Source organism: Natator depressus, chromosome 13 (genome assembly GCF_965152275.1).
Source record: "Natator depressus isolate rNatDep1 chromosome 13, rNatDep2.hap1, whole genome shotgun sequence".
NCBI classification, from domain to species: domain Eukaryota; kingdom Metazoa; phylum Chordata; order Testudines; family Cheloniidae; genus Natator; species Natator depressus.
Genome location: NC_134246.1, coordinates 20,700,958 through 20,724,104, shown reverse-complemented (window position 1 = coordinate 20,724,104; position 23,147 = coordinate 20,700,958). Strand labels below are relative to the sequence as shown.

General features: G+C 45.4%; 2 protein-coding genes across 6 annotated transcripts in view; one reads left to right on the top strand and one right to left on the bottom strand.

Moving 5' to 3' along the window:
• The window catches only part of RPN2 (ribophorin II), a 32,645-nt gene extending 29,958 nt beyond the window's left edge, over positions 1 to 2,687 (top strand). For all 3 annotated transcript variants that reach the window (XM_074970197.1, XM_074970196.1, XM_074970199.1), the window contains one exon: positions 2,603 to 2,687. Coding sequence is in view for 1 of the 3 variants with exons in the window: in XM_074970199.1 (XP_074826300.1) it covers positions 2,603 to 2,612 (10 nt within the window). In the remaining 2 variants the exon portion in view is untranslated. The remainder of the gene's footprint in view (positions 1 to 2,602) is intronic.
• Positions 2,688 to 4,891: 2,204 nt separating this feature from the next.
• Positions 4,892 to 19,495, bottom strand: GHRH (growth hormone releasing hormone). Of its 3 annotated transcripts, none has more exons than XM_074969676.1 (7): positions 19,179 to 19,495; positions 14,069 to 14,169; positions 10,415 to 10,552; positions 7,816 to 7,920; positions 6,905 to 7,039; positions 6,393 to 6,492; positions 4,892 to 5,922 (listed from the first exon to the last, which is right to left on the bottom strand). In XM_074969676.1, the coding sequence occupies exons 2-6, from the start codon at positions 14,146 to 14,148 to the stop codon at positions 6,423 to 6,425; spliced, it is 528 nt and encodes a 175-aa protein (XP_074825777.1). In that variant the 5' UTR covers positions 14,149 to 14,169; positions 19,179 to 19,495; the 3' UTR covers positions 4,892 to 5,922; positions 6,393 to 6,422. The 3 variants fall into 3 exon arrangements, with proteins under 3 accessions (XP_074825777.1, XP_074825778.1, XP_074825779.1); XM_074969677.1 differs by having other exon boundaries at positions 6,905 to 7,036; XM_074969678.1 differs by lacking the exon at positions 6,393 to 6,492.
• Between the last annotated feature and the right edge of the window lie 3,652 nt (positions 19,496 to 23,147).

Sequence of the window (23,147 nt, the reverse complement as noted above, 5' to 3'; positions counted from 1 at the left end):
TCACGTACGGCTTTGAATCTGGGGTGGGGGTGTATTACAGCTGTCTTTAAATGTTCTGTTATCTACGTGCATTAAGAGAAAATGACTTCTGTGTGAAGCCTTCATTCTCCCGAGTTTATGTGACATACATATACAAACACACGTGCTTTTTTTTATTGTGGGCTTAAGGATTCTATACAACAATGAAAAAAAAGCTAAATTAACCATGGAAACCGGGGGGGCGTGGCGGGGTTATCATGCCTCTAAGTGAATGGAGAATGTCGTCTAGAGGTGAGTGTAGTGAAAGTGTTCGCTGTACAAACTTCTCTCACACAGCTGTCATTTCCCTGGTCCTGACCTGCACTGTTTCTGCTATTTCATTCCTGGGCATCTTTACCAGAGACTGCCAGTCAGGCTGAACTGGGTGTGGCTTTGAGGAGTGGGTAATCAGATATCCAGTAGCAGCAAGGCCAAACCACCCACCTCTTTTGACTTGTGACCCAAGCCGTGATTTATACAAGTATCAAATCAGACTAGATTTGATGGCTCCCACTGTGGCATCATAGAGTTTATGGCCAGAAGAGACTGCTACATCTAGTTGACTGCCTGTATATCACAGGCCACCAACACCTCCCAGCACCCACACACTAAACCCAACAACCCAAATTAGGCCAAAGCGTTACAGCCCACAGGAGACTAGACTGTTATGTGCCACAGGCAGGACCAAGGTGCACCAGTGCTCATGGCCTATGTAATGGCAGGAAAATAATTAAATAAGATACAGCCAGATAATCCTACAAGTGACTTGCCCTCCACACTGCAGAGGAAGGTGGGGAAGAAAACCAAATTCCTTCCTGACCCCACACGGCGAGCAGTTAGACCTGGAGCATGTGAGCCAAAACTAGCCAGCCAGGCACCTGCAAGAGAGAATGTTCCATGCCACCTCAGAGCCCTGGCCCCCATGTCTGCTCTCCCCTCTTCAGCCATGGCCATCCTTGAGGAAGGAGATACAATTAAAAAACAAAACTCCCAGAAAACTATGAAAATCCCTTCCTGGCTTTCTGCATCAGAGGTCAGTCCCTTCCGTATATGAAATCATTTTCAGATCTCCCGCACATCACGTTCCCAGTATAAAGCCCTTCATTTCTGCTGTTAATTTGGAGTGGGGAAGGTTCTCATTTACCATGTCCACGTTGAATTTACTATGCAATAGTCCTGTGGGGGTCAGACTGTCCAGCATGCTGCCTGTCTTTCTGCGTGTCTCTTGTTTCTGTGCCTGTGTGATATCCTTCATTTCTCCTACACTGTGCATTCTTTCCGGGATGAGAGTGAGAAAAAAGAGAGAATCAGACTGTGATACCATTTATCTGATAGAATTGAAACCATTGCAGAATACACTGACGAAAGATCTCTCAAGCTTCTATTTGATTATTTTGAAGTATATACAATTGTACCTACCCAGTGCTCTAGGCACACATAACTAGGACCCAGGATTAAAATTTTCAAAGAGGGGACTAAATTTTATGTACAAAAGTATGGGTGCAGGTAACTGTATCCTTAAACCAGAGCACTGTTACTTGTGAGTACAAATTCCTGTTTATGTTTGTAATTGCCCGATCTGTATCAAGTGTGCTTTGTGAGGGCAGTTATATGTGCATGAGTACATTTAGTGTCCACGACATTGAAGATTTGGCCTCATGTCCCTTTTCAGACCCTTTCAAGACACCCCAATCACCACCTCTCCACTCCCTCGTGGGTGCTTTTGAACCTTGTACTGCACATACAAAAAGCTGATATAACTAGAGAGGTATTGGCTTGATAACCATATGTGAGCTTAGTGTCAGTTTGTCTGGCTGATGAATGTTCGAAACATTAAATTCTTGGTGCCCCAGTGTGTAGTAGGTAAGGAATGGCACTGTGTCCCCTTTGAACACTTCTCCCTTAGCCAGAGCTAAATGCTGTCAGCTGCAGGCAGTTGTCTTTGGCAGCCCCTCAAAACCACAGCCAGGGTTGCTCTGATACTCCAAGAATGCATCAGTTTGCACTTTCCTGTAACAGAGTTCGGTGTACGTGCAAAAGTGCTGAGCACCCAAAGCTCTAATTGAAGTCAGTGAATCCTGCAGGTGTGCAGCACCTTGGGTCTTGTCCCTTCCCAGGACATGGATTTGTCATGTATGTGTTAGATTTCTCTTGGTTCAGGCTTTACTCTTCAGTTCACATGGAGGTGGGTGTTAATTTGGAGAAGACATTTTAATTCTTCCTTTTAAGAGCCAAACCCACTCATTCTAATCGCATAAACCAGCAGTTTCTTGGTAAGTTTAAGAATTGGGCTAAGCCTGTTGAAAGCTTTGCACTCAGCCACCATTTTTTAATTCCGTTTTTGTTTTGCAAGGCTGGTCACCTCTGCCATTTGCCAGTAATCCACCTTTGCGTTTTCTGGACATTTCACTGTTCCTTCTGTTTGTTCCCACCTTGCTATGTTATGATACGGTTTATTACATCTTTGCCATGTAAAAAGAAATCCCGTATCTTCCTTCAAAAGAGCATGGGACGCTTAATGAGCAAGGAATTTCAACCTTGCATTGAAAATGTTAATTTTGTTCGGATTTCTCTTTCCTTTCAGGACACATTAGTACCGGAAGAATGGATGAAATAGGAGGGAAAAAACTCAAATCTACACAGAAAAGTGGCCAAGAAACAGTCCAAAGGCCAGAAGTTGGAAGGCAGAAAAGAATTTTTTTTATGAAGTCAAGAGAATTGTGGTTATACTTTTTTCTTTTTTTTTTAATGTTTACCCTCATTTGTTTTTAGTGGCTGTTTGAGCAATTTTGGAATTAAACCAGCAAAGCCCATGTCTTTTCTTCCCTCCCTCTCCCCCTCCCCCTCCCCCCCCCAATCCAAGTGTTTAAATTCTGACAGTGCAAATTTTGTAATTCTGACATTTTCCCTCCTGTGGAATAAAGAGGATGATGAGAGGAAAGAAGGGTTCAGTGTTTTATTCCCAGCTGCTTCAGAGGCTGTGATGTAACATTGGGTTCCATTTGAGAGTGAAACACGTTTTCACTAGCTTTGCTTAGCCCATAATTTCTTTATTCTAGGCAAGGCATACTGTTGTGTGAAGCATCTTTTCATGATGCTGTTCCTGCAGTTTGCCTGGAACTTGCTTTCAGGTCCTTCCTTGGCCTCGCCCCATTCTATTCCAGTGTCCTGCTGCTTGCACTGGAAGGCTATGTAGACAGAGCCTCTGTTTGTTTGTATTAATGTTAGATGCCCTGATCCTAGAACCAAGAGTCAAGAGCCAGTTCTGTGCCTAAACTGGGGAAGAAACTGTCCATGGTGCTGAAACGTGAAGACTAAAGTGCATCCTCCCTTTTACTCTCAATTATTAATTATTTTTAATGGGTCCCATGCAGCATCAATGAAACTCCAGAGAGGGATGTTCAGCCTAAAGCTCTGCCATCAGCAGTTTTGTTAGCCTAGCTCTGTTTCCGTTCCAATACTGGGTACAGACCTTGCCACTTCAAGGGTCATTTCTTTGTTTTGTGTCTTTTTATAGTAGGTTAATTTCTCTGTGTGTGTGTGTGTGTGTGTGTGAGAGTGAGAGAGAGAGAGAAAGTGTTTTTCTGATAAATTAAATGAATGTCAAGAGTCTGCAGTGGGCTTGCCGGCTGTGACATAGCGATGTCTGATGGATTTGTTTTGAAGTCTGAAGGACTGGTTAAACACTAAGCCACTCTGGCTATATATTCCTGGGCCATTGGAGCCCAGTCTGAGTGCACTGGAAGCCCAAAGGTTAGAAGCTTTTAAATACCTGAGTGATGCCCTACCAATCCATACCCCCCTCGTGACTTATCACACTGATCTTTTAGCTCCATTATCTTCACCTTTTTGTGAGAACATGGAATTGGAAAACAGGTTTGGGTGGAGTTTTACCTCCATCCTTCCTCTTCAATCGACAACTCCTAGCATAGGAATAAATTGAACCCTGCTTTTTTTAAAATTTTTTTTAGAGACACCTTTTTCTCTGTTTTGAAAATATATATGGTTTGTTTAATGTTAGTACTCTGCCTGAACTCTTCAGTTTCCCTTCTTGCAGCTGTCGCCTATTGCTGCAGCTGTAGGGCCAAGGGTCCAGGAGACACCCAGCTACCACAGGGCAGGATGGCTCAAGGAAACACTCCATAGTACCTCAACTGACTTACATGGAACTACACCAAGGATCAGGGTGGTCCTCAGTCTACATTTATAGATGGGACATGTAAACTTGCATCCACCATCAGTTACATCCATAACTGGGAGCTGATGATTGATAGGCTTTAGCTTCCTACCTCCTTGATTGCACATGTGGGTGATAATTTAGCTGTCTGCCATTAATGCCCACAGTGGAATGTGGCTGCTATTAGTTGGAAGGGAAAAATTGTTCCCACGAAACTAGAGGCCGAGTTGAAGCCAGTTTCAGATATTTAGCTCTTCTCGTCCACGATGTGTGATATAAACATTCGCTTTCAGGCATGTAGGCTGGACCCCATTTTCATATGTCACCTCATGAACTGTGCTGAGCAGAGGGCCATGAAGAAAAGCAGAGAAAAGATTCTCCAACCCAAGTTTGACCTCAGTAAAGGTCTAATATAATGAGAGACCTCTACAAAGACCTCATCTCCACTCGTATGTGCAAAATTATACCTGTACCTAGAGTTGGCAAGTGCAGATACCACCATGTGCTCTTTTAATAGTCTAGCACAGCTGTTAGAATTAGCCTCTGCAAAACCAGTTGGCAAACACTGGGTCCTTAATGGGCATTGGACAGAAAATGTAGCTCATGACCAAGAAACAGGTACATCTCAAGAGACAAGGAGAAATCTTGACTTGCTGTTGGACAGGTTTATTCAGAACAACTTTTATTTCTGCTGTGATGATGGAAAAGCGAAACCCACCGGGAATTATTTACATATCATCTGAAGGCATAACTGTTACACGTGTAGTAGTAATAGGAGTGTCATGATGCCAGAGTAGGAAGCAGAATAATGTTCTTGTTCTGCCTCTCGGACACTGTAGAGAGGGGTTTTGTGGCACTGGGGAACATACTAAAATATTTCCCCTTCTAAAGGGCAGTGAGGAGTACTACAGACATCACCCTAAATGTGGGAAATAATGTTGCAATGGAGTTAGGAGTAGAATTAATAATGCTCCATCATGAAAGTTAAAATATATTGACCAGTATAATCTGAAATTCCCCTCTGATGATGCACAGGAGTCTCATTTATACCAAACCAACCCCAGGCTGGACTTGCTGGTAAGTTCAACCCTGCTGCAAGAGTTCTGGACAGGACAAAATAGCCATGTTTGAGGCCAGTGCTGTTTCCAGTACATTGTGCATGTGTATGTTTTTTAAAGCAAAAATAAATTGTTCATTAGTGTGCAGTCATGTAATGCTTGGTCTGATCTCCATTGGACGTGTATCCATAAGGGGGAAGAGTCAAATCAATGTATAGACTAAATCTATGTGGATACCAGAAAGTAGTTTTTAGTAGCCTGCATGTTTATTGAGTGAACAAACTTTCAGACAGAGCGGTAACTCAGCAGATTTTTCGATAGCATTTGATTCAAAAATTTTATGTTGCGATTGTAAAGAATCAAATCTCTACCCTGGGCGAGGTGTGCACAGGATTGAGTAGCCATATCCAGGGTACAGACCAGTAGCAGATAACAGTGAGAGAGCTGTTTGGTCAAGTACACCTGAAGGGAAATAGGGAGAAATTAATTTAAGGACTGATTAAAATTAACCTGGGCATAGTTACTTTTAAAACAATCTTATTCCTTTAGGAAATGTCTCTAGGTTCCAAGAAGGATATGCATGAATTACAGCTGTTCATGTCCAGGATCTTCTCTTTGCTGCTGTGGGTTGTTTACTCTACAGCCGGGTCCATGATCTCTGAATGACTCCTGTGCGGAAGGGAAAAAAAGAAAATTATGAGGCAGCTGTTTGTGAGTAAAGACATAACAGATGTGTGTTACGTCAATCACAGGCTCGCCAGAGCTGTCATCACTTGGGTGCAAGAGTCAGACGTAAGTAAGTCAGGCGAAAGAATCGAAGGGAAGCGAGGTGGGTAAGGAGGGTGCCCAAGTTTGCTGTAGCCCTCCATTCATGGAAGCAGTTGATTTTGAAACAGTTCTTCTAAACAGTACCAGTCTTCATGGCCATCATTTTCAAACTAAAGTTAGGCTCTAAATCCATGTTTTCGTACACAAGAACTCACCACTCATTGCCTTCAGTGGGCACTGTCCGTGCTGAGATGGAAGCTTAATCATCAATCTGCACAGTAACGCTTGTCTTAAGCCTTTCTTTTTCCACTACAGAGCACTGCAAAAGCAGGATGTTGCACAGAGCTCAGCAGCTAGGGATTGGTACTCACCAGAGCACAGTGGGGAGAAAGGAGAGAGATTTACAGTTTCATGAGCTTGGCCAGGGTGTTGGTAAAGTCCTCTACATGCTCGCTGTTGACATCCTGAGGCCTGAATAAGAGGAGAGAGCTGGGTAGGTTCTGACATAATTCTGTGTGGAAAGCAACTCACTATTGTGATTGCTCTCAGAAAATAGAGTTGGGAGAAGAGACAAGTCGATGAGGTACAGGACTAGTATCAGCCATGCTGTAGAGGGGAGGCTCCATCCAAGTTTCCCCCAATGCAGCTGTGCCATGCTTACCATTGGAAAGAAAGATGCAGGCTTTGATGCACAGTAGAAGCTTTATTCTGACCAGGAATGTACTGGAGGAATATTACCTACTGCCATCTTTTCACCCGCATAAGTCAGATAGGAATAAGGACCTATTCCCACTCTGATTGAAGTGTACAGCAAAACTCCTGTTGACTGAAATGGGGTTAGGATTATAGGGCCCTACATTTCAAGGTAAAGCTTTCTACCTACCTTTGATTCTGCAATATGGCTCCCAAGAAATTCCTTAATACCATCTGCTGGTGGTAGCGGCTGTCCATCAAGATGCTCTCAGACTGACGTCTGGTCAAAAATTCATGCTCCCCTTCTCCTGGGCTGCGTTCGCTGCTTCGGTTATGCAAAGAACAAGAATGGGCTGCTAGAATGGCTCTCTGCAGACAGGTTTTTTACAAACAGTTTCTCCATCTCTTGCTGGAAGGATGGGGAACCTGCTGCACTTGCAGGGATGGCTTAGCTATTGCCTGATGGATCAGGTTGTTGCAGCATCTTACTTCTGATTTGCAAATCATTTGCCCATCCATTGCTAAGATGAAATAACTGAGCTCATTGCTCAGTCTCTTGAGTAGGAATGGGGTTGGTCGAGTGGGAGACCAATGATGAGCTGCAGTTGACAAGTGTCTGCTGTCTTGTTTAGCAACACTAGTGTATGTGGTCAAAGCTGGGGGAGCAGCAGTGTGGATTTTGATTTCCCGCACCTCCCTGCTTTGGGGCAGGGTGAAGCCAAGTTTCTTTCTTTCAGTGAGCGATAGCAGTTAATGTTTCACACAAAGGTTCTAGCTGGTTCCTAAGGCGGTGGAGGTTAAGAATAACCCTGAAGCTAATAGGTTGGGAAGGAAAGGATTAAATACAATGCCCAAAGAAAACTGTGATTGTGGGGATCATTACAAAATATGGGGATGCAGGGCTCTCTTAGACCAAAGGGGAAGAGGCTTGTTCTTGTACTGGTGAAACAGTGAGAAATTAATGTGACTAGGAGAGATGATGATTCCATCAGACTGGATGGAAAGGTTTCTACTTGAGCCGTGTGCGTGGAAGAAATTGCCTGGTGTGACATGCAAAGTCCCAACCCGGTAACAATAGACAAACAGGAAAAGTGGTCTTACCCCAGCCGTTTGCCTATAATGGTTTGTAAGATCTTCCGGGCAGAGATCTGCCCCAGGACCTTCCGGTAGTGGTCAGTGAATATGGCATCAGCATGGCGCTGCATCCTAAAGATGAGAGACAGATGCTGGATGCATAAAACACCCTGGATAATCCACCCTTTTGGTAAGAAATCAACTTCAAAAATACCAAAAAAAATTCACATCTGATAGTGCTGAGAGAGGAGCTGATTAAGGGGCAAACAACCACCCCAGAATCCCAGTATCTGACTTTTTTTTTTTTTTCTCCAGCAGTAAAGCAATTGTTTTTTAAAAAGTCCTGACATGGAAACAGCAGAAAAAATCTACCAACCAATCAGGAACTGCTGGGGAAAAGTGGCTTCACATTTAAATAAAAAATGTTGTAAAGGGCCTAAAAGTTTGTGTGTGGGGGAGGGGGGGCAGGGAGGAGGCTGGGCTGGGGAAGTTCAGCCATCCTAGCCACCCCCTAGCTGGGGGTGACTAGGATGTTCTTATGCCCTGGCTATTCCCCAGCAATGCCATGGGACCGTTAGGAGTGAGTGCAGCTGGGACATGAGTTTCAGAGAAGCCCTCAGAGGTGCTCTAATGTTCACTGGGATCTGGGTCCCAGAAGTCTCAGGAGAGGGGAGGTGCAAGCCTCCCCCTCAGTCCCCACATCCTGGCTCTGCACCAGGACAGGGATGAATCCACCAACCCAACCCCATGGCTCTTGTCTGCCTCAGTTCCCCCACTTGGTTAAACAGGACTAACTATACTTCCGTGCCTGATGGGGGTGCTGTGAGGATAAATTTGTGAATGTTTTGGAGCTGAACAGATGCTGCCACAATTCCCAGAGATGCCTAGAGCGCTGCAGAATTGCTGCTTGCATGAAATAGGGCAGGAAAGGAGTATTGATCTTGCTTCATTTTGCTATCAGTCAATAACTGTCTCTTTGGAAAGGTTGGAAGAGTTAACCCCTTCCCCAGGTGACTGACTCAGGTGTAGGGAGACAGCCTTAAAAGAGTGGAGAGAATACACAGCCTGCTGACTACACGTTGTCTGGCTATGAGCACAGACTTCATCCGCTACAGCAGGGTTTTGTTGAGTCAGCACCAGGCAGGGGAGACCTTTTAAGGAAGATACCGGCACTTTCAGATCTGCCTGCATTAGCGCTGGACCAGGGAGGCAGTGTGCTGGGAGCGAGCTCTGTGCCGCTGGTGATGTCTATCAGCAGGAATGTGCAACTGTGCTGTTGCTCACATCAGTTCAGTAAAAACAGTAGGACTTCTGGCAAGAGTTGAAGTGATAATTCCAAGCATCTTGATCAAATTCCTGTGTGCATGATTACACGCTTCCTACCTACCCTTCCCTCTATGGCTTCAATTGGACTTAAAATTATTCTGTTCCTGGCCTAAGTTGCCACAGTCCAGGGAGCCACAGAACATGGCTGTTTTCAGTTTGATTCCTGTGTGTTAAACCACTACAGAAATCAATGAAGGTGGCTGGAAAATGGTTAGACTTTTTGGCAAAATATTAAAACCTGAAAAACCTTGGCCAAAACCGCCCCCTCCCTGCCCCCCCCCCCCCAAAAAAAGGTGACTGGACATTTCTATGGAAATGGTGCTGCAGTGTCTCGTGGGAGTTGTCGTTTAGGTGCATTATGCCCCCTTTCTTTTCTGTGGGCAGGTCTTGGTGGCTGAGCTAAATCTCCCATAATGCACCATGATCTCCTTTTCTTGCTGAGTCACCACAGTGCATCATGGGAGATGTATGTTGTCCAGTAGAGAATGAGACCAAGAGGCAGCCCTACTACAACTCCCAGGAGGCACCTTAGCTGCCTTTCCAAATTGAATGGAATAACATGATTTTGGCAATTAATTGATCTTTAACTATTCATGGTAAGTAGGCCTAATGGTCTGTGATGGGATGTTAGATGGGGTGGGATCTGAGTTACTACAGAGAATTCTTTCCTGGATACCTGGCTGGTGAATCTTGCCCACATGCTCAAAGTTCAGCTGATCGCCATATTTGGGGTCGGGAAGGAATTTTCCTCCAGGGCAGATTGGAAGAGGCCCTGGGGATTTTTCGCCTTCCTCTTTAGCATGGGGCACAGGTCACTTGCTGGAGGATTCTCTGCACCTTGAAGTCTTTAAACCATGATTTGAGGATTTCAATAGCTCAGACATAGGTGAGAGGTTTATTGCAGGAGTGGGTGGGTGAGATTCTGTGGGCTGCATTGTGCAGGAGGTCAGACTAGATGATCATAATGGTCCCTTCTGACCTTAATATCTGTGAATCTATGAAACTTTTCCATTTTCAGGTGAAAGCTTTTCAATTTTCAAATGTTTGGGTTTTTAATATCTCCTACAGAAAGCAGACAATTTTGCAAAAAACTTACTTTAATCAAAAACCCAATTTTCCATCAAAAAACAGTTTGGCTGGAAAAACTTCAAGACCTAGAACCCGATCTTCACTGGTAATTTCTGCAAAATACCCTCAAGTGCCCTCAAATCCTCTTGCTGTTTCCCTCATGGGCTGCAGTGTAGGAAGAAGTTAACTGAGGCTCCCTTTGTGTGTTGGGATTGTAGAATGAGGCACCTACCTCTTTTCAGCGGGGTTGGCTAGAAAACCCTCCTCCTCTTGCTGCTGCTCCTCCACAGAGAGATTGTTGCTCTGCACAGGACTGCCGTCCTGTAGCTGAATGCTCACTGCCTTGCTAGAGATGGGCAGTGGATTGTATCTGTAAGAATGAACCAGCCGCACTGAGCACAGCCAAACTGCAATCCTCATCATCTCCCCCCCCCCCCCATCACCATAGCCTTCTCCACTGGGCCAACCACCAGCAGTCCTTAAGTAGCATTTGCTGGGTTCACCTCGGTATGACTTGTATTCTCTCTTTTCTTCCCTTCCCTGTCTCAGGGAGACAGCACAGGTTGTCTTTCTATTACTGTCCTCCAGATCTGGAAGCTGCCTAGGTGCTACTTATACCAATATGCTAGGCACCTTTCGAGATTAGAAACACAGAAGTCCCAGGCACAAAGCAGCAGACAGTTCCCCCTCTCCAAAATGCCAACATACCCAGGCAAAACATAGCCAATTGGGTTCTCCCTGTGCCAGTTTTTGAAAGCAAAGCCTAAAGCATTTTCCATGGGGAAAATGTGAATGTTTGCTCCGGAGTCCAACTGCACTCAGTTTCATAGATATACTGATTTGCGAACTTACAAAAATAAGATAATTTCAACAGGTGGCAGAGAGATACTTAAATGAATTACAGGGAGGCCTTAGTACATCCCTTCAATCCATATAATACCAAAGCTCCTATACCTCTCACTTCAATGCAAGTGGACAATAATACAGAAGAAGCAAAGACAGTTAACCTTACTTACAACTTTTTAATTAAAGGAAAGTCTGGCTGTGCCATCTATATTATTATGGTTGCTCAACACCGCCCATTATAAGACCCTGTTTTCAATTTTTTATAATTTTGCCAAACTTCAACCATTTAGGCTGAAATTTTCCTTGCCAGGCTGAATTGTTTTGAAAAATTTAACCAAAATAATTCAGCTATTTCCAAGGAAGAGGCTAGGGCAAAATGTGGTTTTCCTGTGTAAAAAAATTTGTGAGACCTTTCCTTTAAAGTGTCCTAGCACCCCTGTACTTTGGAGCAGGGACTCAAAATTTGGCAAGGGGGTGGCCTTTGTGTCAGGGATGTGTCTTTTGCCTTCCCATAAAAATCCACTCAAAGTTGGCCAAGTTATGAGCATTTGAAAAACAGGGGTTTGGAAATGATCAGAGACATCTTTAATTTGAGCAACTAAAATCACCAAAGATTGTCCTCGCTAAGCACGCTCCAGCCCCTCGCTGCTCCTGTGTATGACCAGACTGCCCATGTGCCATCCCCACAGAGTGACTGAGGCCTGGTCTACACTAAAAAATTAGGTTGGTTTAACTACATCAGTCAGAGGTGTGAAAAATCCGCACCCCTGAGTGGATAGTTAAGCTGAGCTAAGTCCCTGTGTAGGCAGTGCTAGGTCGATGGAAGAATTCTTCCATCCACCAACTACCACCTCACAGGGAGAAGAGTTGCCTGCGCCAATGGGAGAATCCCTCCCGTCGCCGTAGGAAGTGTCTACACTGAAGCACTGCAGCAGAGCAGCTGCAATGGCACAGCTGTGCCCTGTAGCATTTTAAGTGTTGGCGAGCGCTGAGCCTGTTTCAGCCCAGGGCTATGGGGGGGCTCAGAAGGACTTTCCCTTTCCTGTAATGGCTGCTCCCAGGTGCTGGGGTGCAGCCAGGCACTGGGACTGAGAGCAGGGATTCCATCTCTCGTGTGCTTTCAGTGATCCCCCTGCTGGCATCCAGCCAGCACAGAGGAAGAAGCTGTCCAATTCAAATGCAGAAGGGACAAAAGCCAGACTGGGGGTGGGAGAAGGAGTAGATTGGGGCAAGAGAGTAGGGGAGACAAATGGACTAGCTGGACAAGGAGATTGAGACTGGGAACCAGTGGAGGACATGGGGGCAGGGACTGAGACTAGATGGATGAAGTCTGGCACTGGCTTTGGACTGGGCCTAGGAACCAGTGTAGGGGCTCAACAGGGGTAGGAGAGACGGCCCTGACAAGGAGTTTGGTGTGGGGGAGAACTTGGACTGGCTGGGCAAAGGGACCAGGTGGGAGGAGTGGAAGAGGTTGGGAGTAGGGGGAACAGCAATCGAGACTTGGACAGCAAGCCCATAGGAGGAAGCTAACATGGAAAAAATAGTTTGTGAGCACTTAATGAATACGCACAGTGGGGCCAAGTTAAAGCTACACTGGCAACCCTAACTTTTGAGTGCTTGACTTCGCAACCTTAATAATGTCAGAGGAGTGAGAGAGAGATGTTGCCTGATGACTTGGGGAACTGCTAATGAACTATAGAGATAGTCCACTCTAGGTCACCAGTTCAAATCCAGCATGGCTTGGTAGCAACAAAAAACAATTACTATCTGATGACAATTTGGCTCATATGTAGGAGCTTGTGATTCTAGGCATTGTCCACTGGCTCTGTCTGGATTTTTATCCTGCACCCAGCCCTGTGGTATCGGAGCACCGTACAAGCAAGTGTCTATTGCTAGCCCATTGGTTCCCCAGTTGGCCATCTCAGTGGAGCCTGACCTCTGCTGTTGCCAGTAGAGGAGGGGTCTCTAGGTCGACCTGGGGTCTGTTGCTGTGGCAGTGAGTGGGTAAGCTGCTTGTGCTGTCGTTCATGTACTTGTTCTGTGAGTAAACAGAGGACTTAGGCTCCAGGGCTACTTCCCTGGCTGCCATCACCAGCCCTGAACTTACATATTTAGCTTTAAAACTGTTTGGGGCGTTTGACCCTGGCTGTCCCTTGTTTTGACTGCATCCAGTTTTCTCCTCAAAAGCCTTATGTTTACACTTCATGTTGTCAGACACAAGGTATGTTAACAATGACAGCAAACCAGTATGGTCCATTATACCACCTCCTGACTGCACGCCCATCAACAAAGAGTGGGCAGGGTGTGAATACTGGACTCTACATTGTGCCATGCGTCTTCAGTGAGCCAAGGACCCAGATGAATCAGAAATCTGTGGGTCCCATAATAGCCATGTAAACAGCTGCTCATGGAGACATTGCAGGCTCTGCTTTCTCGTCCCAGCCAGAGGAATGCGGAGGAGGAAAAGCTTGTTCTCACTGAAGCATAAAGTAATGTTTAAACAAGACAACTTGGCACAGCCTGCAGGGTTGGCACAGAAGACGTTCAGCCCCGGCATACCAGGGGGTGCTGCAGGTCATGACTGACTTGAACTGCCAGAGCCATGTGTGGGAGGCGCTCCAGATGGAAACAGCAGGAGGAGGTGTGGGTCAGGACTGAGGTGAGCTGACAGGGCTACAGGCAAGGGGCAGAGATCAGGACAGAAATAGCACTGGGTGCCGCAGGTCAGGAGTGAGGTGAGCTGACAGAGTTGCCTGGGGGCCCTGGAGCCCTGGACTGAAATAGCAGAGGATGTTGCTAGTCAGGATTAAGAACTGCCACAGCTTGTGGTGGTGAGGAGACTGAAAAAGCAGAGGGCTTTGCCAGACAGCATGGGATGTGCTGTCAGAGCTGGGGGTGGGGGGACTTGGAAAATCCTGCCTGCAGTGTCATGAGCCTGGTACAAAAATCCACAAAATGCCCAGGCCAGAGAATAGGAGTGAAGTCAGAGGGCTGGGGGGAAATCTTTGGGCAGGCAGGAAGTTAAGGGGCTTGAGCCTACCTGAGAGCTGGATAGAGAGGAGAAGAGATGGAGCACATGACTAAATGGAGGAACAGGAGGAAGATGGCCCTGTGCAGCATCCTTCACCCTTCTGGAGTGACCTGAAATCAAGAGAAATCCAAATCAGTGATGGTGACAGACAGTGTCTCCTGACCTCGCTCACAGCATTTGGGGGCTCTGAGCACACCACTGCCAGTGAGTTGGGAGAAAGCTTCTTGAATATGCATGGGAGCTCTCAGCTACATCTCCATTTTCTCAGTCAGACTCAAATCGTTGCATCCCTGTGTCATCGGCATCAATGGGAGAGAAATCACCCTGTGCAGCCTATATTTATAATACCCGATATACTTCACCTTGCAAGACAGCGGACTCGGCATGTCAGTGTCTTGGCATTGCATGGTATTTATCATATAAATACCCAATTAACAGCCACCATCTCAACAAAAAAAGCCTCTTCCAATGCCTGTCTCTGCCTGGAACGCTGTCCCAGCAAGTTGATTCCCTGCCTTTGGTGACTGATGGCCAGACTCTAGAGCCCATTTCCAGGAATGCTGAGGGTGATACAAACGCCGGCCTTGAATCCATAACCCCTGCCTGTGAGCTGGGATCAGAACATACTTCCCTCTCGCCAGGCCCTTCCGCTCTCACCAGTCTCCTCTGGAGCATGTTTTACCCAGACGAGTCAGAGACCGGAAGCAGGGAGTGTGGGATTGTCCTAATTAGAACTGCTTGAACTACTTTGTTAGGAGCTGGGCTCTTTTTTCTGGCTAGTGAACCCAATCCTGATTTTCCTCTGAATGGATTTGCTCTTTGTAAATATTTGCCTGATAGTTTGCACAAATAACTTTCACCCTCTGAGGAGCTGTTTGGATTACAGGAGCACCTAGGGGCCCCAACTGAGATTGGAGCTCCTTTGCATCAAGCGTTATATAAACACAGTGAGAGACAGTCCCTGCCCCAAAGAGCTTACAGGCTAAATAGACAAGATGGACAAAGGGTGGGAGGGGGTAAAGGAGGCCCTGGTAAGTAGAGTGATTCACCCAAGGTCACAGGCAGAATTAGGAAGGTGTCCTGGGTTCTAGCGCATAAGCCTAGCATCTGCCGACACACTACTCGTGTTGTGCAGTTGGTCATCTTAGTTGCATAGTATGTGGTTCTCCTCCCATAATGGATGACTGCAACACTTGACACGGGAAAACAAGTAACATATTTCTGGAGCGATAATGTTCTGTGTGGACAAGGGGATCTGGTGGATATAGTGTATTTAGATTTTTAGAAAGCCTTTGACAAGGTCCCTCACCAAAGCCAGTATGGGCAGGGATGGTGTCCCTAGCCTCTGTTTGCCAGAAGCTGGGAATGGGCGACAGGGGACGGATCACTTGATGATTACCTGTTCTGTTCATTCCCTCTGGGGCACCTGGCATTGGCCACTGTCGGCAGACAGGATACTGGGCTAGATGGACCTTTGGTCTGACCCAGTATGGCCGTTCTTATGAATGTTTCAGGATAGGTGAACACTTTCATGATTGTTTAGCAGCTGTCTGGATACTTGGGAAGAGGAATAATCCAAGTCCATGGACTAAAGTGAACTGAACTCTGTGCTTTTATTTGTGGAAATTAGAGCTGGTAGAAAAATTTCCATCAAATCTTTTTTCCGGTGAAAAGTACCTTTGTGATCAAAATGAAAATGTTTGCAAAATGTTATTATTTGGATGGAAATTTGTTGTCAAAAATATTCCAAAATGGAAAAATGCTTAATTTTTTTGAAGAAAACAAAAACAAAACTAATTAGGTGTCAATCACAGGTTGGGTAGAGCTGGGTTGTGGCATTGGTGGGAATTCTGTGGGGGAAGTTGATTAGTTAGGTACAATGTTGTTGGGTTATTTTATTTGATCAGAAGTAACTGACAGGTCTTTTTATGCACTTGTGCGTGTGTTTAATCTGTTACCCAGGGCTCCGGAATACCAGATGGTTGCTATTTTATTGTAGTTTAGTAAAAATACAAATACATATTTATTTCTAGAGCTGTGAGCATAGACAACAGCCGGCAAAGTGCATAAGAAGCCACAGTCCTGACTTCAGAAGCTTTCAGGCTCACTGGGACAGATCTCATATAGAGGGTATTCGTCCAAGACACAAGAGAGCCTGGAGTGATTGTCAGCAAGAAAATACAGGGAGCTGTTGTGAGTGAAAAGGGATCTGAAGAAGAACAAGGAGGGTGCATGGCACACGGGGAGGGGGAAGTTGTTCCAAGCAGAGGAATGAAAGAAGGTGCAGAGCTGTATGTAGAAAGAGACACAATGACCAGTGAGGAGCAGGAGGATTTGAGGAATGGGGCTATTCCTGTCTCTGCACTGGCATCTGCAGGAGGAGAGGATGCTGTGCCCTTTCCATGGGTGGAGCAGCAGCAGAGTTCCTCCTGCCCTCCGGGACATACTGTGCTAGCTCTGGCACAACTTCCTGCAGAGCTCCAACTGGGCTATACTCCTCTGTGCTGCCCACAACAGGCTGCAGCACCTAGATGCCTCTGTCAAGCCCTAAATGGCTTGTTTATCACCTGCTACAAATTCGGGGATAGACCCCAGGTCTCCTGTCCCTGTGCCACAGGCACAAAGGCATCCTTCCTCTCTTCCAGTGCCTGAAAGGATCAAACCAGCAGCAGGAGGCTGACAGTGAAGGAGAAGGAATCTAACTGCACATGGAAATGATACGGGATGAGAGACTAAATGGAAATGCAAAATAATACCAAGGACTGTGTGGGCAAAGGAGAGTGAACCTCGAAGATTCAGTGGAGAGTTGTGTGAACGTGATCCAGGTCTGCAAGGCTGGGCTGCATATCTGACCAGCACAGGCAGGTTTGTCTATCCCTAAGGACAGGGCATTGTTGCTACTGTTGATCATTGATGGAGTGCCATCAGTGCATGTGGCACTGCACAGATATGATCCCAGGGCCAAGGTGCTCAAAATTGAAATCTGAGAACACGGTGATGACACACAGCAGCGTTGGGTGTATTTGTGCTTTTGATAGACACAAAGGGGTGAAGATCCTCATGGACGAATTGTGTTTTAAGGAGCTATTTGAATGAGGAGAGGAAAGTTGTTTGGGGAAAAATGAGTAGGAAGGTATTCCGGGCATAGGATCTGATCCCTCTGCTATTGATGTTTGTTTATTATTGTAGTGTCGGAGTCCAAGTTATGAACCAGAACACATTGTGGCAGGTGCTGTGTAAACACAGAACACAAAGACAGTCCTTGCCCCAAAGTTAAGCCCCCACTGACTTCAGTGAGCGCAGAATCAGACTCCCAGGGAGCAGGATGGCACTATTAATTACTGTAAACAGTTCCTCAGCCTGCTTTCTGGTTTCCCAGTTTACAGCTGCTTACACTTCAAACCTGCAGGCTGGGTCAGCCTTCAGCACTGTTTCCATCTGTTGTTCTTTTGGAAGTGAAGCAGCTTGACCTAACTTTAGAACAGAGCTGACTGTTGGCAAAAGAGGGGACTAAATCCACCTTCCAAAGAATTCTTGCCTCTTAGAAACCATCATGTCAGCCCCATGAAGACCCTCAGAATGCCAGGGAACCAAATCAGGGACTTACTCCTGTGGGGCAGAATTATAAGGCTTTTGGTTTTAGGTTTACACTGCTGTTTTCTGGAGGAAGCATGCCCCCCTCCCTGATACCCCAACATGAATCCTAAATTATATCCATCCACTTCTGATACAGAAAATGAGGGTGATCTATACACTCCAAAAGGAGCGTTAGCACCCAAGTCTGGGACAGTGTCAATCAATGTTCTTTATATTATGAACAGCCAAACCACCGTGAGAGCATGGCAATGGGGTTGCACAAGTGCAACCAGGGGAGAATATAGCCCTTCGCTTTTCCCTTCCTTCCCATTTGTATTCCTAGGGTAAGACACCCCACCACACACAATTATCCCGACTTTCACTCTATACCCAGCTCCTCTTTTTTCAGTGCCAGGTGTTCCTCCAGACTGTTTTCATCCCTTTTGAAATCTTTATTCTGCACCTCTCTGACCCTATTAGTTTCTTAAAGAAGCTTTTTGATTTTCCTTTTTCTCTCCTCATCTGTTTTTACCTTCCTTATCTTCTCTTTCCCCTCTCCACTCTTCCATTCTCTCTCTCTCTCTCTCTCTCTCTCTCTCTCTCTCATATCCCTTCATTTCTGTCCCCTTGGTCCTCTCCCCTTTGATCTTTCTCCCACCCCATACACAAAGGATACTGAACCTGAAGTCCTGCTCGCCTTCACAAGTGTGGGCATTATTTCAGAGGGTGAACAGAAGAATGTTCAAGTTTCACACTCTGAACATGGCCAAGTTGACAGCCCTGGAGGGTTAATTTCACTTCTCTGCTTTCCATTCTAGCAGTGGGGGGCAGGGGAATTAATAAATTTTAAGATGAAAAGCATTTAATGTGATTGTAAAAGATAAAGCACAACACCCTCCCAACACCCCCTCATGCAGTTTCAATGTTGCAGTGTTTGTGAAAATACTGATGGATCGATTAGCTCGATCACTCCTTTTGTTCCTTACTGTGTCTGGGATACGTGTCTAATCAGTCCTGAAAATACTGCTGTGGGGATGCAATGAAACCTTAATCACTCCTGCAGTCTGATAAAGTTGACTTTTAGACCGTACAATCTTGCAATTAAAAGTACAAAGATATTTCCAATTGCTTCCTCTGCTATCCTGTAATTGGATTTGTGTTGCCCGTAAGTCTTTCAAATTTCTATTCATCCCTTTGGTTGGCTCAACTAAATAGTTATTAATGGATGAGTAAATTATTGGTTTTGTGGTGGCTTTCATCAATGTTGTAAGAGCAGGGAGCAGATTCTGTGCCTGGGCTCATAAATTTCCAAACTGTTTTGCAAAGCTGTTCTATAACATTACTTTGTAGATTTACATGTATCAGACACTTCAGTTACTAATAATTGTTTCGGTCTATAACTTAAGCTACAAAGCCTTTTGAGATTAGTACTGAGGCTGCTGATAAATGCCAAATCTGATTGTGTTTTAGTGTAATTGAATTGTCCCCAGTTTCCAAATAGCAAGTATCTTGTTAAAACACACATGCAAAGGATCAAACTTACCGTTCCCTGGGGAAATGAGATCTTTCCAGCTCTCTACGTGATTTCCTTTCCCTGTTAAAAATACAACTTCTTTCTCTCTTGCTCTCTTGATAGCTTTTGTTGCTTCAACGAACTGGACTGGGTTCCTTCCTCCTTAGTTCTTTACCTGTGCAGGGTCCCAGTGGACTGGGACCAAGACTTGTTCAGATGTCCCCAACTACCGTGGCAGTCGTCCTGCTGCTGCGAGAGGTGCACCTTCTCTTTTTATACCTGTGCTCCCTTAGGAGTTCTGTGGGCTTCTCAACGTCAGAGGATCAATTACCCTCCAGTTGTTCAAGGGCTGTGTTTAGCATCCCCTCTTTTTGCGGATGAGGCTGCAGGCAGGGAGGTGGGAGGTAAGGGGGGGGGGTTATGCCTGCACTTTGAGGATGATTTGCATGCTTTCCCTTTATCTTACAGATATAGAATAACAACAATAATTTGGCACAATGAATGACCAATTTGCTTTACAAGGTAAACTTCTCTTCCCTTTAAAATGTCATTTTTCCTTGTAACCCACAATGGGGGAAAGTTAACCATTAATATTCTCTCCTGCTGTCTTTGTAGGAAGGTATCTCTTGGCCTTTTTCTTTTCCTCCCGATTATCAGGCTTTTCCTCCTTCTCCTTTGTTGTTGGCACCTGCTGTCGTTAGCAGGGTAGTTCATGCTTCAGTCCCTCGCAAACATCACAGCCTCACACCAGGCAAGCAAACCATCTTTCTGGAGAACCTTGCTCTGTGCATGTGCACTGTAAAAAAAAAATCAGAGGTCCTGCTCCATTTGCCATGTCATCCCTCCATTTTGGTCTCCGGTGGCCTGTTCCATTCCTGTAGGAACTGTTAGGGAAATGCTTTTTATGAAGCCTCATTTTGGAGGGAACTGGATGGCTCTAGGGGCTGGTAACAAGACTTTCCTTCCTCCACGACCAGCGTGAACCCAGACTAGAAAAGTGTTACTACCAAAAGATTGGAAGGAATCTAACCCCTCCTTCTTCAGACCATAAGCCAACCTCCAGCTATTTTGGGTGTCAGGAGGAAATTTTCTATGGGGCAGGTTATCCCAGAGCTGCCTCCTGCAGAGTTTCTTGCACCTCTGGAGCAGCTGTGTTCTGGCTACTGTCAGACAGGATGCAGGACAAGATGTCCCACTTGGTCGTCTCTGGTATGGAAGGAGGGGATTTTCAAAAGCATTCAGTGTTGGCCTAACTCTACTCAGTGGTCTCTTTCCTAGTGGCTCAGCAGCCTCCTCTCAAAACACACCATCCCAATAGACACTAATCCTCAGTCTTCTCTTGCAGCCATGGTAGAGGGCAAGGACTAAACTCCTCTGTCACTCTTAGAGGCGGTCCCTCTGTCAGGGTTGATGCACATTGGCAGGGTGGTGTGAGGGAAGCTTGCATTGCCACTGCCTGGGCTGTACCTGCTCTGTAGATAAATATAATGCTTCCATCCCTACGGCGGTCAAACCGATGACATGGGCCCAATCCAACTCCCAGTGAAATCAGTGAAAGGCTCCCATGGCCTAAACAGGATCTGTCCCAAAGGGGATCTATGTAATATACTTGCACTTCTGTAAGGCTTTTGACTTGGTACTGCATGACTTTTTGATTAAAAAAAAAAAAGATACAAAATTAACATGGGATACATTAAATGGATTAAAAGCTGGCTGATAGGTCTCAAAATGTAACTGTAAATGGGGAATCATCATTGAAGGGGTGTTCCTAGTGGGGTCCTGCTGGGATCCCTTCCTGGCCCTAGGCTACTTAACATTTTATTAATGCCATAGAAGAAAAGTGGTAAATAATCAAGAGGACAGGTCACTGATTCAGAGCAACCTGGGTTGCTTGGTAAGCTGGGAGCACACAAACGGTGTTTTAATATGACTTAGTGTAAATGTCTACATCTAGGATCAAAGAATGCAGGCCATACTTATAAGATGAGGGAGACTATCCTGAGAAACAGGGACTCTGAAAAAGATTTGGGGGTTTGGTGGATAATCAGCTGAACACGAGCTCCCAGTGTGATGATGTGGCCAAAAGGACAAATGCGAACCTGATAATTAAACATGGGAATCTCGAGATGGAGTAGAGAGTTTATTTTACCTCTGTATTTGGCATTGGTGCGACCGCTGCTGGAATGCTGTGTCCAGTTCTGGTGTCCACAGTTCAAGAAAGATGTTGATAAATTGGAGAGGGTTCAGAGAAGAGCCATGAGAATGATTAAAGGATTAGAAAACATGCCCTGTAGTGATAAATGCAGGAGCTCATTCTCTTTGTTAAGCTAAAGAGAAGGTTAAGTGGTGATTTGATTACAGTCTGTAAGTAGCTATAAGGGAAACAAATATTTAATAATGGGCTCTTCAGTGTAGCAAAGAAAGGTCTAACATGATCTAATGGCTGGAAGTTGAAGATAGACAAATTCAGACAGGAAATAAGGCACACATTTTTTAAGTGAGTAATTAACCATTGGAACAATTTACCAGGGTATGTGGTGGACTCTCTATCCCTGACAATTTTTAAATCAAGACTGGATGGTTTTTCTAAAAGCTCTGCTCTAGGAATTATTTTGGGGAAGTTCTCTGGCCTGTGTTAGACAGGAGATCAGACCAGACTATCATCATGGTCCCTTCTGGCCTTGGGATCTATGAAAATAAAAATATTTCTTAAAATGTGATTCAGGTGCACAGCAACTGTGGGACGAGCCCCAGGAAGAATTATTCTCTTTATTCCAGATCTGAGTTAAAGAAGTCTCCACTCAAACCTGCTCAGGAGGAAAAGGTCTGCTGTGCAAATCAGACATTTGGATATAGATATTCCTGTTGTCTTAACACCAAACAAGGGAAATGTTCTGAATACCACACAGCGGAGCTTTAAAAATCAATGTGCTGGGCCACGCAGCTGTGTGCTGTCTTTCAGCACTGCAATGGGATCGTTCAGCTCTACCTTCATTGCCAGCGTTTCCGAAACACAACCTCCTGCTCTTTCATGGGTGAGGCTGGTAGCACCAATTTTTCAGCACAAATTGTTTTTCCCCGGCTGTGAATTGGTGCTACGCATCCCTGTCTCTCACACGAATCACTATTTTGCTAAGCCCTGTACCACTCTGGAGCAGTTATCACCTGTCTCAGGGTATTTATTTGTGCTTCTCATCCATTCTATTTTATGAGGGAGTTTCATATCAGCCTTGCCTATTGCCTGAGACCAAGCTGCTGCAGATAACTGACTTGTACGCTGCCCGTCTGCACAAGGAGAATCCATGCTTATGAAGGGTGTTATCTGTTTAACTGCCATACTATTAGTTATCCACCAAGCATTTCGGATTGGGGGCTTAGCCTCTGTTTTTATTTCAGATCCCAACTGCTTTCCAAGGAAGGTTTTAAAAATCCGATTGTCTTATTCTGCACAGCTGGACCCAGCTGGGAGCCCAAGTTAAGCAATAAGCAACCCCCTCAAGATTTCAGATTCATGTACAGGTGTACAAACGAAGTAAAACAAACATACAGGGTCTCTGAGCATGTTCTCTTCATGCCGTTTAGGCGTCTTTAAACAAACAATATAAATGCAGTCGCTCTTATATTACCCGCACTTCCTGTCCCAGCTTGTACTCAGAATCCCTTCCATGTTCCTAGAACTGAAAGGAGTCAGCCTAAACACCCTTTCCTGAATCCTTGGTCTTACCCTCTGGCCAGACACTGCAGGCTGCAGTAGGTGCCTGGACGCAACTGGCTGTGATCTGTATTGTTGCCTGAAGTTCTGGCTTTGCTCCTGAGCTGGGGCTTATCCAAACAGGGGCTTGGATCTCAAGGATCTGTGCATTTCGCCTTAATCCACCACAGCCTATGAAGGGGTGTGATCTGGTTCAGAGCCTGACCTGCATTCATCCCTGCTGCAGTCAGTGGATGCTCATCTCTGAGAGCATTTTATGATCACTGTTTTAGTGTTTAACTAAAATA